This window comes from Nyctereutes procyonoides, unplaced genomic scaffold, assembly GCF_905146905.1.
Source record: "Nyctereutes procyonoides isolate TBG_1078 unplaced genomic scaffold, NYPRO_anot_genome, whole genome shotgun sequence".
In the NCBI taxonomy this organism is placed as follows: domain Eukaryota; kingdom Metazoa; phylum Chordata; class Mammalia; order Carnivora; family Canidae; genus Nyctereutes; species Nyctereutes procyonoides.
The window spans coordinates 19,454,701-19,469,378 of NW_026575122.1; the positions used below are offsets into that span (position 1 = coordinate 19,454,701).

At 40.0% G+C, this 14,678-nt stretch overlaps 1 protein-coding gene across 2 annotated transcripts in view; it reads left to right on the forward strand.

Moving 5' to 3' along the window:
* The window catches only part of SLC10A7 (solute carrier family 10 member 7), a 241,070-nt gene that overhangs the window by 204,033 nt on the left and 22,359 nt on the right, over nt 1-14,678 (forward strand). For both annotated transcript variants that reach the window (XM_055336459.1, XM_055336458.1), the window contains one exon: nt 8,054-8,127. In XM_055336459.1, the coding sequence (XP_055192434.1) occupies nt 8,054-8,127 (74 nt within the window). The remainder of the gene's footprint in view (nt 1-8,053; nt 8,128-14,678) is intronic.

Sequence of the window (14,678 nt, forward strand, 5' to 3'; positions counted from 1 at the left end):
GTACACATGTGCATGCAAAGTGGGAGGGGAGAGGAAGAGAGAGAATCTTAAGCAGGCTGCACGCATAGCATGGAACCTGATGTGGGGCTCGATCCCACAACCCTGAGATCATGACCTGAGCTGAAATCAAGTCAGACACTTAACTGACTGAGCCACCCAGGCGTCCTGGACCTGGGTTGTTTTTGAGATCTGAAACAGCGGCAGAGCAATGGGTGGCTTAGGCCTCGAGTGGGGCACTTGGCTCTTACAGCACTTGGTATAGCATGAGGCTGATTGTAAACACTCAATAGAAATTTATTGATTGGTGTAATTTGAACCATTTTCCCTAGCTTGTGGTTGTGATTTATAAAGTAAAAGTGAAGCCCGGAGCCATTAAGACACCGAGAAAATGTGATTTAATTGGATAGTGTAGGAGTAGGAGCTATTTTAAAGTTCTTTTTGTAAATGATTTGTTATGTCGCCCTAGAAAAGATGTTTGCCTTTCACCAGCTGTTTGTTTACTGGTCCTTGTGGCAGAAGTAATAATCAGACCCACTGATCCTAGCCTATCAGACTGGGTAGGAGACAGATATCCTGTCAGTGACTGCAAATGTCCTGAAAGCACAGAATAGCCACTGCTAAAATTGCTGAATGAGTACTGGGGCCAGGTGGTGTCACAACTGGTTAAACTGAGAATTTTCAGTATGGAGTAGACTAGATTTTCATAAGGCCTTGAGATTTTTAAGACCCTTTTATTCTGCCTTCGATGAAGTCCTCTTGCATTTTGAACTTGGCTCAACCGACTGTCAGACGTGTACATTCTTTGATAAACAGCAAAATAGGGAGTGGCTGTAATCATGCTCCTTGGTAAAATGGCATACTTCCAAAATATTACGTTGAAAATTGGGGATTTTTTCAATTGAACAAAATTTAGAAGATGGTGGATTTTACTTTTTTATTTTTGCACTTTTTTTTTTCTCTCAGTATGAGAGACCTCATTGTACCTAAGGATTTTATTAGAGAAATGAAAGATACTGACATTTATTGAACCCTGCTTGGTGCCAGGCACCATGCTAGAGACTACACATATGTTCTTTCATGAAAGTCTGACAGCAGAAACCATGATACTATGCATTTTTGTTGCTGTTTTGTTAGATGAGGACCCATACCTAGAGTAGTTCAGTTTAATGGCTTGCCTAAAATCAGATTTTAGTTGTTTAATAACAGATGGCAAAGAGTATGTGTGGAATTACAATCCATTTCCATTTGACATTTGCCCCCACTTGTTCTGCTGCACTAAACGATCTCAGTTATTTTTTAAATTTGTAAGTGCTGGTTTTGGTTAGGAGATCTGTAGAGAGTATTTAACTCTTCAAGTTCGCTCACACAAATAAATTAGTCAAAAACACCAAGAGTCTGAACTAAGTATAGGTTTATACTCTTTGAGTTTCATTTTCTCTTCATACCCTTTGTTTCTTTCTACTTGAAATTAGTGAAATTGGCCTGTGGTTTGTTTTTCATCTTTTTCTTGCCAATTCATTAAATCCAGTCCAGATATCAAGAGACAAAAATCTTAGGCATGAAAATCGGTCTCTCTTTTTTGGTACAGTATGCCACTGACCTCTGACAATGGAAGTTTAGCATAAACCAGGAGAGACCCAGACTAGAAAATCCTACTTGCCTACAACATTCCTCTTACTTGGTTAACATTTCTTGGATTTACTGACCTGACATGTTACCTATCTAGGGTCAGGCATGTGAATTACTACTTTGAGTATTTAAAATACATTTAAATACTCTGTGTTTTTATTTGTGTTTTTATTTGTCAACAGAGGTTAAAAATTCCAATTCTAGAGTCAGAGTTTCAATCCTATTTAATAACTTTGTGACTTTTGTCATTCCTCATTTATAAAATAGAGATAGTAGTAGGTCCTACCTCATCGAGTCATTTGATGAGTTGAATATGCTCATAAAGCCCTCATCATAACACCTAGCATATAGTAAGTGCTCAATAAATATTAGCAACTCTCAAATATTTATTATGCCAAAATAATTTATCTGTATTATTTCAAAAACTAATGATGGAAGAGAAGAAATTAGCATTTCTAGCTTTGTAATACATTCTCTTTGATGTTACACTGTCACAGGTGCTAGGAAACGAGAGTCGATCCATCAGACCAAGAGTCAGCTGCCCATAGCACCCTGTCCACAGTCTGCAACCTTGAGAAACTGTCAAGTTTACCATAAAAGGTTGAAAAAGCTAGAATAAGAAAGCAGTAATTGGGAGCCTTTAAAAAAATACATAAAAGACAGTTTAGAAAGCTGATAACTAGAGTAATAGAAACTCGAATATCACTGGAGTGACAAACTATTAAGAAAGGAAAAAGAAGAAGACAAATTTTGAATATCTGTATAGATGTTTTCATCCTCTTGTCAGTACATTTTTAATCCGATGTCTCAATCAGCCTCTCATTGTAGCCCTAGGAGGGAAGGAGGTGTGGGAGGGAGGGAAGGCAGGTATTAGTATTAATGGTAAGTCTTACCGTTTCAGACACAAGGAAACTAAGCCACAGAGCTCTGGGTAACTTGTTTAGTGGCACACAGCTAATGACAGATGAGGTCTTCTCCTAAAATTAAGTAAAGACAAAACACAGGTACAGAGGTTAACAAAGGAAAGTATTTCACATGGAAGTTTCCTCCTCTGTAAACAGTGGGCTTAGATGGAACTCTCTCAGAGGACCTTTTCTGTTCCACATTCTGTGATTCTACTAGTAAAACCTTCTGACATGTTTTCCTTTGTGAGTACTGCAGAGAAAGGCACGATAAATATTATGTGGGAAACACTGATTGAAAGCTCTGTAAGAGAGCATAAAAAGACCAGTTGGGAAGAAAAGGAAATAAACATCTCAAGGGAAGCCAAAGTGATCAAAAGGATTATAAAAACAGGATAAAAGGAAAATCAATATTAAAAAGAGATAAGATAGAGTTAGAAAATAAATAGTAATGTGATTCCTTTCCTTTCAAGAGCATGAGCAAACACAATAGAGACGTTAATCACTGAAAATAATTATAGTCATTACACTTAACCATAATGCACAAGGTGCTTCGTTTTTCTGGGTGTTGGCATGACTTTCTGCCATCGCGCCACCCCTTGACGGAACGTGGCTGCAGGAGGGTTACCTACCGAGATAGCTCCTCTAACTGTATGGTGGTGGTGGTGGTGTCGGTGTCTTTATTTTCTTAATTTCCTTCTCAGAAAGCAAGCTGGTCTCCAGTTCCAGGCAGCCTACTTCCTAGCGGTGTCTGACTTTAGAGATGCCGTTTATTAACCTTCCCCTTTTTTGGAGAAAGCAGGCAGCAGGAGCACACTGGAGCTTCTGAGGCGGTTCCAGGAAGAAGGAAGTAGCAGGAGTAGAGGGCTTAGAAAACGCTCCTTGTTTCCTGCTCTGGTGGCTCACTAGCACCATCCTTCTCCTCCTCATGAATGGAGGCTTAAGTGAGCATTTGCTCTGTTGGCTTTCCTCAAGACCCGTTCTGTGTCTCTCCAGATAGTGTTCAGGCAGGGAGAGTATTGTTTTTAACCATAAACGGGCCGTTTTTATGTGCTGATACTCCTCCCTCCCCACTAGCAGACGCTGTGGCAGTAGAACTGCAGGGCTGTGTTCCAACTCAGATCGGGCTGGAACCTTCCCCGCGCAGGCCTAGCCTCAGCCACCTTACCTGAAGCCTCCTTACCTCCAGACAGGGGAGCCGGTCATGCAGCTATCCTTCTTAGCTGCACCGGAAGTACAGCTCTAACGGCTGACAGCCAATGCCAGATTGAATCAGAGCCTTCTGGGCTGGAGAGACTTTGACACACTAGAAGTGTACTACCACCTGGAAAGAGCAAGATATCAAGCCGAACAAAGTTCACTAAAGGAGAAGGGTATTGCTGGACTGTCGTGGAAAGAAAAAAAAAAACAACAACAAACAGCATAATCCAGAGGCAGCCACACTGGGTTATAAACAGGGCTAGCAAAAGATGACAAAGGCCTTCATAGTGTCACTGACACAACAGGCATTGCTGGAGAATGGCCTCAAACAAGGCCAGTGTGTTATGCCACACATTCTACAAGCATGAGTGGGTGGCCATTCCTGTAGAAGGGGTTTATTCACTGTGAAGTCAATCTATGTCCTAGTGCCTGATGTGCCTTTCTCCTAATTTCTTACACACCCAGGCCTCTTTATTACCCCAAACTCTGTGGATGAGTGAAGTGTCTATGCTTTACAAAGAAAGTGAAATATCTGACATAAATTGCCTCTACTTTCCCATTCCCTACATTAAAATTTTCTATTTTTCACTCACCTTGTCTTCTTTTGTGTCCAGTTCACCAACTGAGAAATGAGCCCTCTCAGGTTAAACCTGCAGCCTGGGCTCTCGGGCCTTTCTAAGGACCTGGTTTCAGCAGTTGTTTCTACCCACTGGGCCTTCACTCTCTCTGCAGGGTCATGTTCAGATTGCAGATATCCATGATCTTTTTCTTCTCTTTACCAGATTTCTTGAAAACATAGAACTCTCTCACTAACACAGATTCTCCTCGCTCATCTCCTTAGCCTTCTCCCCAGACCCCATTGGGCCACCTCTTCCCTTCCCAATTTCCATTAACAGCCTAGTGCTCCTTTTAATCCTATGCATTCCAAGCTTCTTGTTTCTCCTCTCTAAAAGTAACAGCAACAATAATATCAGCTAGCTTATGTTAAAAACTTGCAATGTGCCAATTCTTAACAAACATTGGTATTGTATCCTCACAATGACCCCTAAGAGGCCAGCAGTATTATCCCCATTTTATATATAAGCAAAAGGATGGTCTGGATTGAAATTCAGGTGTCTGTGCTCCCCAAAGCCTGTGCTCTTAAGCTGCTGGGAGGGAATATTTCACAGAGATCAACAGCCAACAAGTTTTTTTTGATTCTATCTTCATATCTCTTACCAGCATCGCTGCCCTCACTGTGATTCTTCAGGCCCTTCCAAATTTCTCCTTCCTGCCCAGCCTCATCATCACCAGTCTCACACCACAGTGGGTGCTTACTCCTCTTGACCTCCTTAGCGCATCTTGTCAAGTCCACACTCCTGGTCACAAGCCAGTATCCCTGCACACAAGTCAGCCTGAAGAGGCTGCTCTTTGCCAACTGCCCCCTGGACCCCAGATTTTAGCCTCACTCTCCTTTATCTGAAATACACACCTACCACACCTAAACCTGGCCTTTAAAGCCCAGCTCAATTGTTATTTCCTTCAAGAGGGTCCTCTGTATGCTCCATCATTGTCCCCCATTCTCTGCCAAGCTCAAGATAATCCTTTTCTGGGCAGCCCCAGTGGCCCAGCAGTTTAGCAATGCCTTCAGCCCAGGGCGTGATCCTGGAGACCCAAGATCGAGTCCCACGTCAGGCTCCCTGCATGGAGCCTGCTTCTCCGTCTGCCTCTCTCTCTCTCTCTGTGCCTCTCTGAAAAAAATAAAATCTTTAAAAAAAAAAAAAAAAAAAAAGACAATCCTTTTCTTTGGTGCCATAACCCTCCTACCCCCTCTTTTTCTTTCTTTCTCAATCTCTCTCTCTCAATCTCTGTGTGTGTGTGTGTGTATACACACACACACACACACACATATATGTGACCATTATGTATAATGAACAAAGGGATCAAGGAATATGTCAGCCATATAGTGCAATGTTTAAAAAGAAATGTAATATCACAATATAAATATGAGAATAAAAATGTAGGAACAGTAAGGCAGTCTTATTTTAAAGTCACATATCCATGGAGAATCTTCAACTGAGGTGAGACACCAAAAAACTCAATTTGGGAAGTTATCCAAAAAGAGCTGGAGGAGGGGATCCCTGGGTGGCGCAGCGGTTTGGCGCCTGCCTTTGGCCCAGGGTGCGATCCTGGGGACCCGGGATCGAATCCCACGTCGGGCTCCCGGTGCATGGAGCCTGCTTCTCCCTCTGCCTGTGTCTGCCTCTCTCTCTCTCTGTATGACTATCATAAATAAATAATAATTAAAAAAAAAAGAGCTGGAGGTAAGACTAGTTAGGAAGCATGATAACACATGACTTTTCAGAAGAGAGAAGACCAAAGGAAATTTCCATATTCTCTTAACACAGGGGATGAGGAAGAGGTATAAGAGAAGAAGGCCCTTCTCCCCTCCAGTAAGTACATAACAAAGAAAACAGGATGTGTAGATCTATTTAGGGAAGATTTTTCTTCCATTGAAAGTTTTATGTGAGGATGAGGTTACTAAGGAAAGTGGTAGGATCGCTTTCATTAGAGATCCTTAAAAATTGGGTAGATTGTTATATCTGAAACTATATACATATAGAGTCAGGTTCTGGAGCATTTTCCATTTGCTAAATTAAGGCAGGGAACGAATAGTTTCACTGTACCTTCAAATCCTGATTCTGCAGGAAGGAACAGTTTCTAACATAACAAGCACACTAACCACAATAACATTTCTAATCCTTTTGGCTCCTGGTTCTCTATGTCTTCCTGTCCCAAAATAGAAAAATCGGAATATGAAATTCACCGGTACCGATCCCCATAACATTTAATGGAGTTTAGTATATTAATGCTTAATATAACAATCAGAACATAGCAGTTCTGTGCCTATAGTATAGGCACCGAAGGCAGACTTGATTTATTTATTTTTTAATAATAAATTTATTTTTTATTGGTGTTCAGTTTGCCAACATACAGAATAACACCCAGTGCTCATCCCGCCAAGTGCCCCCCTCAGTGCCCGTCACCCATTCACCCCCACCCCCCGCCCTCCTCCCCTTCCACCACCCCTAGTTCGTTTCCCAGAGTTAGGAGTCTTCATGTTCTGTCTCCCTTTGTGATATTTCCCACACATTTCTTCTCCCTTCCCTTCTATTCCCTTTCACTATATTTATATTCCCCAAATGAATGAGACCATATAATGTTTGTCCTTCTCCGATTGACTTACTTCACTCAGCATAATACCCTCCAGTTCCATCCACGTTGAAGCAAATGGTGGGTATTTGTCGTTTCTAATGGCTGAGTAAGCAGACTTGATTTAAATTGTGGCTCTGTCACTTTCTAGCTCTGAGGCCCTGGATAAAGCTACACAACTTTGGTGTCACTCAGTTTTCTCCTCTCTCTGTCGGGTTATTGTATCGCCTACCTTATGGGATAGTTGTCTTCCAATGTATAGACGTTAGAGGAGGATCTGATACACAGTAACTGCTCAAGGAGTGAGAACTTATATTTTTTACTAAAATGTATGATGAAAAATCTTTTTTCATACCATGTTTGCTGCCAGAAAGGTATGCTGCTTCTTGAGGGAAACTATTATGGAGATACATTAACACTTTCGAGCCACTGGAAATAATGTCAAGTGATACGCCTAGTAACTTTGCCAACAGAGGTCCCCACTACATGATTTTCACAAAGCACTACACCACAGCCTGGTTATGTATGTGATCTCCAGAGACCTCCACCACATATTTTTAGAGCAACTTTATTTTTAATAACCAATAACTAGATAGAGTCCAGCTGTCCTTCCATAGGTGAATGGTTAAACAAATTATGGTACATATATGTCATGGGATACTATTTAGCAATAAGAGGAACAAATTATTGATATACCCAATGACTTAGATGAGATGAATGTCTAGTGAATTATGCTGAGTAAAAAAAAGCCAATCCCAAAGGGTTACATACCATATCATTCCACATACAGAACATTTTGAAATGAAAAAGTTTTTTTTTTTTTTTTTGAAAAAGGTTTTTGAGCAGCTTGGTGGTTGCCAGAGGTTAGCAAAGAGGGATGGGGAAGGGGGGAGAAGTGGGGTCCACCACACATTTGTAAGACTTTCTCTTCATGGATAAATGACTCAGGAATGATTTTCTAAAAAGAAATTCAGACACCTCTCTACATTTGGGCATAGAATTACTTGTATCACCAGGATTGATCAAAATGATATTAACATGAAGGTAGGTACTACCTACTTCATTTGATTTGGGATGTGTTAAGTAGGATTTTTATATAAGTATTTGTAAAACACTTTTTTTGCCCCTAGGAATAACTCGGGTTTCACACCAGCAGACACTGTGGCTATCATTTTCTGTTCTACACACAAGTCCCTCACACTGGGTAAGTGACTCAGAAAGTTAAAAATCAACTTAAGGGACGCCTGGGTGGCTCAGTGGTTGAGCACCTGCCTTTGGCTCAGGGTGTGATCCCAGGGTCCTGGGATCAAGTCCCACATTGGGCTTCATACAGGAAGCCTGCTTCTCTCTCTGCCTATGTCTCTGCCGCTGTGTGTGTGTGTGTCTCTCATGAATAAATAAATAAAATTTTAAAAAATCAACCTAATGTTATCCTCAGACAGTTATATATTATGATTTTGAAACTTAAGCAACTCTTCAAATTAAGTGGAATGGAGTATTGTCCACTCTGTAGATAAAAACCAAAAGCAAAGTGAGGATAGGTCATTCCTTTGAAATGCCATTATTTGATTGAACCAATTTTTGAAGGTCTAAATTTAATACTGTAGGATTTAACTTAATTTGTAATTATGTGGGATCCCTGGGTGGCGCAGCGGTTTGGCACCTGCCTTTGGCCCAGGGCGCGATCCTGGAGACCCGGGATCGAATCCCACGTCGGGCTCCCGGTGCATGGAGCCTGCTTCTCCCTCTGCCTATGTCTCTGCCTCTCTCTCTGTGTGTGTGTGACTATCATAAATAAAAAAATAAATAAAAATTTGTAATTATGTTTTTGATTCTCATAAAAAGTTTTCAGTGTGGAAGGTTCACATCAAAAGCTGTAGGACAGGGTGACAGGGATGGGGAAGGGTGGGGAACTTCAGAAAGTGAATGTGCAAAAACATGGCTTTGAAGGTTCTAGAGTTGTCCCTGGAAAATGTTAACTTACTTTTTGGAAGCTTGGAGCAAGGTAGAAATATTGTTACTCTAATCTGATATTGACATTAGTTTAAAGTTCATTTCAGAATGTTATTTCTATAAAGAAACACAATGTAGTTATCATTAATTCAAGCACTCAAAGTGAAATATGTATTTATTTAATGGACAAAAGTTAGATCAAGAAGAAAAGTGCTATTTTCTACTAAGCTTTATCTAGGGTAGTGGCATTGTCCCAAAAACCTGCCCAGGTGCCTGAATCCATGCTTTTAGTCACTAAAAGTCATTAAGTGTAGCAGTTGGGTGGCTCAGCAGTTGAGCACCTGCCTTCAGCTCGGGTTGTGATCCCAGGGTCCTGGGATCGAGTCCCACATCGGGCCTGCTTTTCCCTTTGCCTATGTCTCTGCCTTTCTCTGTGTCTCTCATGAATAGATGAATAGGGTCTTTAAAAACAAGTCATTAAGTAGTCAGGAACGCTATTGAAATATACATCATTCACAAACTCCTTGAAGTAGTAGGCACATTGTGGTAAGGACTCGCATTAAAAATTACATTTTGGCATGAGACTCACTTAAGAGGATGAAAATCATGACATTGCTCTGTCCATGTTAAAGAAGTTCAGTTTGTAAGCTAGAAAACAAAGACATTTCATAATATTTTTACTGACTGCAAGCATATTTGTTTGATAGAATCTGTTGTCAATCTTGCCGAGTTTGGAAAGTGATTTCGAAATTGGACAAACTCTTTAAGGAGCACTTGCTAGGTAGGGCTTCTGCTGATCTGAATGAATGATAGATGGGTGACCCTTGAATAATGCAGGAGTAGGGGGCTTTGGGGGAACCAACCACCTCCCCCCGCATAGTCAAAAAACATGTAAAACTTCTGACTCCCCAAAAACTTAACTATCAATAGCCTACTGTTGATGAGAAGCCTTACTGATAACAGTCGATTAACCATATTTTGTACATTATATATATTATATACTGTGTTCTTACAATAAAGTAGGCTAGAGAAAAGAAAACATGATTAAGAAAAGCATAAGGAAGAGAACATACAGTTACAGTACTGTACCGTGTTTATCGAAAAAAATATCCATGTATTAGTAGACCCATGTAGTTCAAACCCATGTTGTTCAAGGGTTAACTGTTTTGAATGTCTATACCTTGCAGTATTTTTGTTAGGCTTTCTTGTAATATCATCCTATGGAAGTTGAGAGAGCTTTGGAAGCCACATTCCAATCCTAACTTTGTGACTCTGGACAACTTGCTTAACCTCCCTGAACCTTAGCTTTTCATCTGTAAAATGGAGCAGAATAATACTTTATAAAGTTTATGAAGGTTAAAGATACAATGTGTTAAGTACCTAGCACAGCACTTTTACATAACAGGTAGTCAGTACAGGACAGAATGTGTGCAACAACTGCACAGGTGTAGATTGCTGTGGCCCACCTGCAGGAGTTGGTGTGCTTCCTAGCATACAGCACATAGTCTTTTAAGCAGAAGCAGTCTTTTAAGTAGTAGTTGTTATTAGTTATCATTAGCTCTATTAGTTACAACTATGTTACCATTTCCAGGGCTCCAGTCCCCTGACCCCTCATCCTCTAGATATTCATGTAATAGGCCTGGTTTAATTTTTGACTTCAAAGAAATCATCTTGCACTTTATTTCCCACTTGGTGATGTCTAACATTCCAAGTCTCCTCAAAAGTAAGGGGCTGTTACAAAGGTAGGGTGTCCAGAGGCGAGTGCTGCCAGATGCCTCAGATGTCCAGAGCCAGAGATCAAATGAGCCCGTGTCCTCAGAATAGATGCTGAGCCATGGCCATACCAGATACACTCCTGCATTTCTCCAACGGGCTTTTAAACCCCATACACTCCTAGGGGTTTGCTTTTGTCAGGAAAACCAATATGGACATTTTGTCTCTCCACCATGTCCTTCTGTGCCGGAGCTGGCTGTTCTGAACAAAGAGCCTGACCTAAGAAGCATACTGCAGCATGAGCAGTAGTCTTCCCTATTCTATAAGTAAAATGCCTACCCATTAGATCTTTTTTTTTTTTTGTCTTTTTTATTTTTCTGAATCTCAAAGCTATAGTCTTCGGTTTCCAATGCTTTCTGAAACCTAATTTTCAGGCAAACGGGTACTCTGAACACCAGTCAGAAGTAGCTGTTTTGCTCTAAAGGGTTGAGTCAATTTGACTTTTGTCTGCTTATACACTTTGTTTTTGCAGTGTTCTCTTGTGAAAGAGATCCTTAGGTCCTCCGGTAAGGAGGACATCACTGATACAGATGTGTGCTGTGACAGTAGCCTGAGCCACAGTCCACTATCTTAAGGGAAATTCTCACCTGCATGGAAATGAAAAAACATCCCACTAAGTGTGAAAAAATCATATTCCAGAAAGCGGGGTATGTATTTCAGAGAATATCACTCAGCGTTATACTGTCTCTCACCTCTGTATTTCACACAAAGGTGAAATACAGTAAATTATAATAGATCTATTTGGCATTTAGAAACTATATCTACCCCTTTTGAGGTCACTATCAAAATATCTTTCCTACTGTTCTTATACACACAGAACACACGCACGCACCTGCATATGACACCTCCAATAGAATACATTAAGTAAGCCTTAGGAGATACTATTCATTATTATATACAGTATTTTTATTTAAGAATAAATCATTGCAGGCTGAGTGGTGCCCAGGTAACTAATGAACCAAAGATGAAAACTCTTGCTCGAGAATCCTTCTAAATATTCTCTTGTACCTACACTTCCAATTTATTTTATTGTTCTTGCCTTTGCCCTGTCTCAATCTCTTCAGTGTACTTGCCTCTACACAGATGCTGAATTTGATTCATTGCTTTTATTAGTGCATTTGCCATTGATTGATTAGTTCTTCGTATTAGTACTTTTTCTATTGATTGATTGCAGATGAAGTGACTATTTGACCTTTAATTATGAGGCTTCCTATTGAAAATGACATTGAGCTATGGCTTCACATAATCCATCTGGAAAGCCTGACATGATGCCATTCCCTGGAGTTCGTTCAGGAAGAAAGAGGAGGCCCGAAGGAAGCACTGAGCTATCACTGTGCTTCATCTAAAACAATACTACAGGGCTTGTTTGCTGCTCTCCTATAGTTTCAGCTCAGGGTTGGAGGTAATTTTATATTTTGTCAAGATGGCATCATTTGCTGTAGGTTGCCGTGAAAGCCAGGAACTCTCCTAAATTCTTCTCTGAGAGTTTGATGCCAGTATTTGTATAATAATGACAAGGTATTTTACATAGCAGAGATTGAAGAACAGCTTGTAGCCTGGTTAACAATGGCTCAGTGCACAGTCAGTCAATAGATCTCATCAAGAGAGTAATTCGATCCAAGATACTCTGTGGAATTAGTATTTTACTTTTATTTTATTTATCTTTTTCTCTTGAGTATTCGGATCACTTTGCTTATCTAGAGTTTCAGTATATGTTAAAAAAAAAAAAAAGTTCTCACAACACCAAGAAAGAAAATGTTTCAGGATGTTTGAGATCCCTAAGTATATATTTATATTAGTTTTTCATGTTTTTAAACAGCACAATGAAAGCATGTACTCTCTAAGCGTGTCATCTATTGGCAGTCGATTGTGAGACGCTCAGTCATTTCTTATTTCTAAGAGCATTTCGGAATTGAAGGAATGCTATTTAAATTTTAGAGTATTGTGATCAACACTATTACAAGTCCACTGTATGTCTTACCATTTCTAGACACTGCATACAAAGGTGAATCAAGGCAGGTATTCCCTCACATTGTTTATACTTCATTATGAGTTGCAGTCAGGGTTGCAGTCACACAACTGAACTGCGACAAGAAACTATTAAGCAACCATTCTATTAAAGCAAAAAGAATATAACTTTTTGGCAAGGCACTGAGATTCTGGAAAGAGTGAAAAGAACACATCCCTGATTTTAGCCCAGATTCAGGTTCCAATTCTCTCACCAAAAGCTGGAACAAATCATGTAACTGCTGTGGGCCTCAACTTCCTCATCTGTTAAGTGAGAAGATGGACAAGACAGCATGTGACATTCCTCCCAGGCTCAAGTTTCTGTGAGTCTGTGCTCAATGACTGATATTTCCATTCCTTAAGATAGCAGTTTCCCTGCCATGTATGAAAGAGAAAAGAGTTCGCAAACAATTCTGTAAGTGATGGTATAATACTACAGGGAAGGAAATACAGCTCTTGCTTCTTCTGAAAGAGGTTAAAGAAACAGAATCTGCAAAGGATCTTATTTTCAGTTTTACTTGGAAGTTATCTGAGAATGTGACAGGGCTACTTGCCACTTGGGCTGAAGAGATCACTTAATAACATCTGCATTCTCTTCTCAAGAGGAGATGGGATTGAAATACAGAAGTTTCTGTTTCTGTTGTTCTTTTCCCCTAAAACTTACCTGTGACTCTATTTGGCGTATAGAATTAAACTGCCCCATGACTGGGAACACTTTTTAAAGCATTGAGCTGAGTAAATCATGTAACCTGAAAACCTTGACTATTAGGAGGTCAGTAATTATAGTGCTTACAAAGAGATGGAAAAATTTTACAGGCTTACCCCAGACCATATAACTAATGGAGACCAGATTCTCAGCCTCCCAACTTCCAGAAGTGCACTGGGTAGTAAGATATGACAGCACTTTGAAGATCAAAAGGTGCTATACTGATTCCACATACTGTAAATGTGTGATCTTAGTGTGTTTGGAGTATTTTATTGTTTAAAAAAGAAAATCACTTCTGATGACATTGCTAATTATAAAATAGTTTAAAAAAAACTCAGTATCTATCATTGTCCCCATAAGCACATATTTCCACATGGCCCAGTCATAAACTGATACTCATTCCTTCCACCTTCTTTAATAACAGTAAGTTATATTCTTCCCTCCCCTGTGCTCATCGGTTTGGTTTCTTAAGTTCCACATATGAGTGGAATCATATGGTATTTGTCTTTCTCTGACTGACTTATTTCACTCAGCCTTATACCCTCTAGCTCCCTCCACATCGTTGCAAATGCAAGATTTCATTCTTTTCAATAGCTAATATTCCTTTATATACATACCACATCCTGTCCATTCATCTGTCGATGGACATCTGGGCTCTTCCCACAGTTTGGCTGTTGTGGGCATTGCTGCATAAAAACTGGGGTGCAGATGCCCCTTCGCATCACTATATTTGCTATCCTTTGGATAAATACCTACTAGTGCAAATGCTGGGATATAGGGCAATTTACTTTTAACTTTTTGAGGAAACTCCGTAGTGTTTTCTAGGTGATTGCACCAGTTTGCATTCCCATCACCAGAGTAAAACAGAGGGGGTGGCAAACCATAAGAGACTCTGAACTATAGGAAACAAACTGAGAGTTGCTGGAGGGGAGGTAGATGGAAGGATGGGGTACCTGGGTGAAGGGCTTTAGGAGGACACATGATGTAATGAGCACTGGATGTTACATGCAACTGATGAATCACTAAATTCTATCCATGAAACTAGTAATAGACTATATATTAACTAAATTGAATTTAAATAAAAAATAAAAATAAATAAGATTTCAAGAGACATAATACCCCCCTCAAAAAAAGTTATATTCTACATTCTATTTAAACTGAGTCTTAATGAGCCAGCCCCTGCCTTTCATGAGGCATCACTGTCTCCACTCTTTTCTTGCAAACTAAGAGACATGGTGGTATATGACAATAAACTGTTAAAGTGGAAATAAAAATCCAGAGTAGAGACTAAAAAATAGATGGTTGTGTTCAAGCAG